Source organism: Perkinsus marinus (genome assembly GCF_000006405.1).
Source record: "Perkinsus marinus ATCC 50983 genomic scaffold scf_1104296939054, whole genome shotgun sequence".
Classification (NCBI taxonomy): domain Eukaryota; phylum Perkinsozoa; order Perkinsida; family Perkinsidae; genus Perkinsus; species Perkinsus marinus.
The window spans coordinates 1-951 of NW_003213282.1; the positions used below are offsets into that span (position 1 = coordinate 1).

Consider the following 951-nt stretch of genomic DNA (forward strand, 5'->3'; position numbering starts at 1 on the left):
CACGCACATGATCCCGAGGCATGGATGCGACTATGTCATTAATCTTCTGCTTCACTAGATCAGTCCAACCATCCAAGGGTATAGATATTATTCTCGACCTCACACCACTAATCTGCAAATGTTTTTGTTCCGTGGTGAGTTACACAGAGCCACAAATTCCTCACCATCGAAAATGCCACTACTACTAGGTGTCCCATCGACAACAATATCACCATCATCATTCACATCGATATCTTCGAAATTAGTGACTTGTCGATAGACATCAATACCGACGTCGTCTTCGCCGGCTAAGATTAGACCCTCATCGCCCTCGTCTCCGTCATCATCACACCATTGTTGGAATACCGAATCAGAAAGCTTAGAGTCCTGTTTGCGGAGGTACTCGCTACCGAAAACCACAGGACTGTCCCCGAGAACCACGTGGATCTGGGAAGAGTCGGAACAGGCCCAGCTAACTTCACGAGCGGAGAACGGTATGGGACCCATACCCATACTATGGGTATCGTTCTGACTGAGGTCAACTCGTGCAATAGGGAGCGATTGCTCTAGCACACTCTCCAGAGCAGTTTGGCATCTGCATAGTCGGCAGAAATGCGCGACAGACAGAAGAAATCTCGTAATAGGCTACTATGTCTCGCTTCCGATTTCGAACTGCCACGCCTACAGATCAAGTTGCCGTTGCTATCTCGGACACAAACGTCCGGCTTACCATCGCTCAGGCAGTTCCGATCCACATGGCCCAGGAGACCCGCCAAGGACGGCCAGAATGAGCTTGTAAGGAGAGTTCGCGACTTCAGAATTTCTTTCCCACTGCGCTGTTTCTCCACCTGCTTGTCGATCTCATAGTACGTATGAGCAACTTGGGTGATTCTCTCCCTCAAGACGGGAGGAGCGGGTATACATCTTTTAACTGACCGTCGCAGCTCCTTCGATGGGGGATTTTTGTGACCA

At 49.7% G+C, this 951-nt stretch overlaps 1 protein-coding gene across 1 annotated transcript; it reads right to left on the reverse strand.

Annotated features, from left to right (window-relative positions):
* Nucleotides 1–143: 143 nt before the first annotated feature.
* Nucleotides 144–492, reverse strand: Pmar_PMAR009741 (hypothetical protein; the record flags this gene model as incomplete). Its single annotated transcript, XM_002782547.1, has 1 exon — nt 144–492. A coding segment is annotated over one exon (349 nt), but the record flags the coding sequence as incomplete, so codon positions are not given.
* Nucleotides 493–951: the final 459 nt, after the last annotated feature.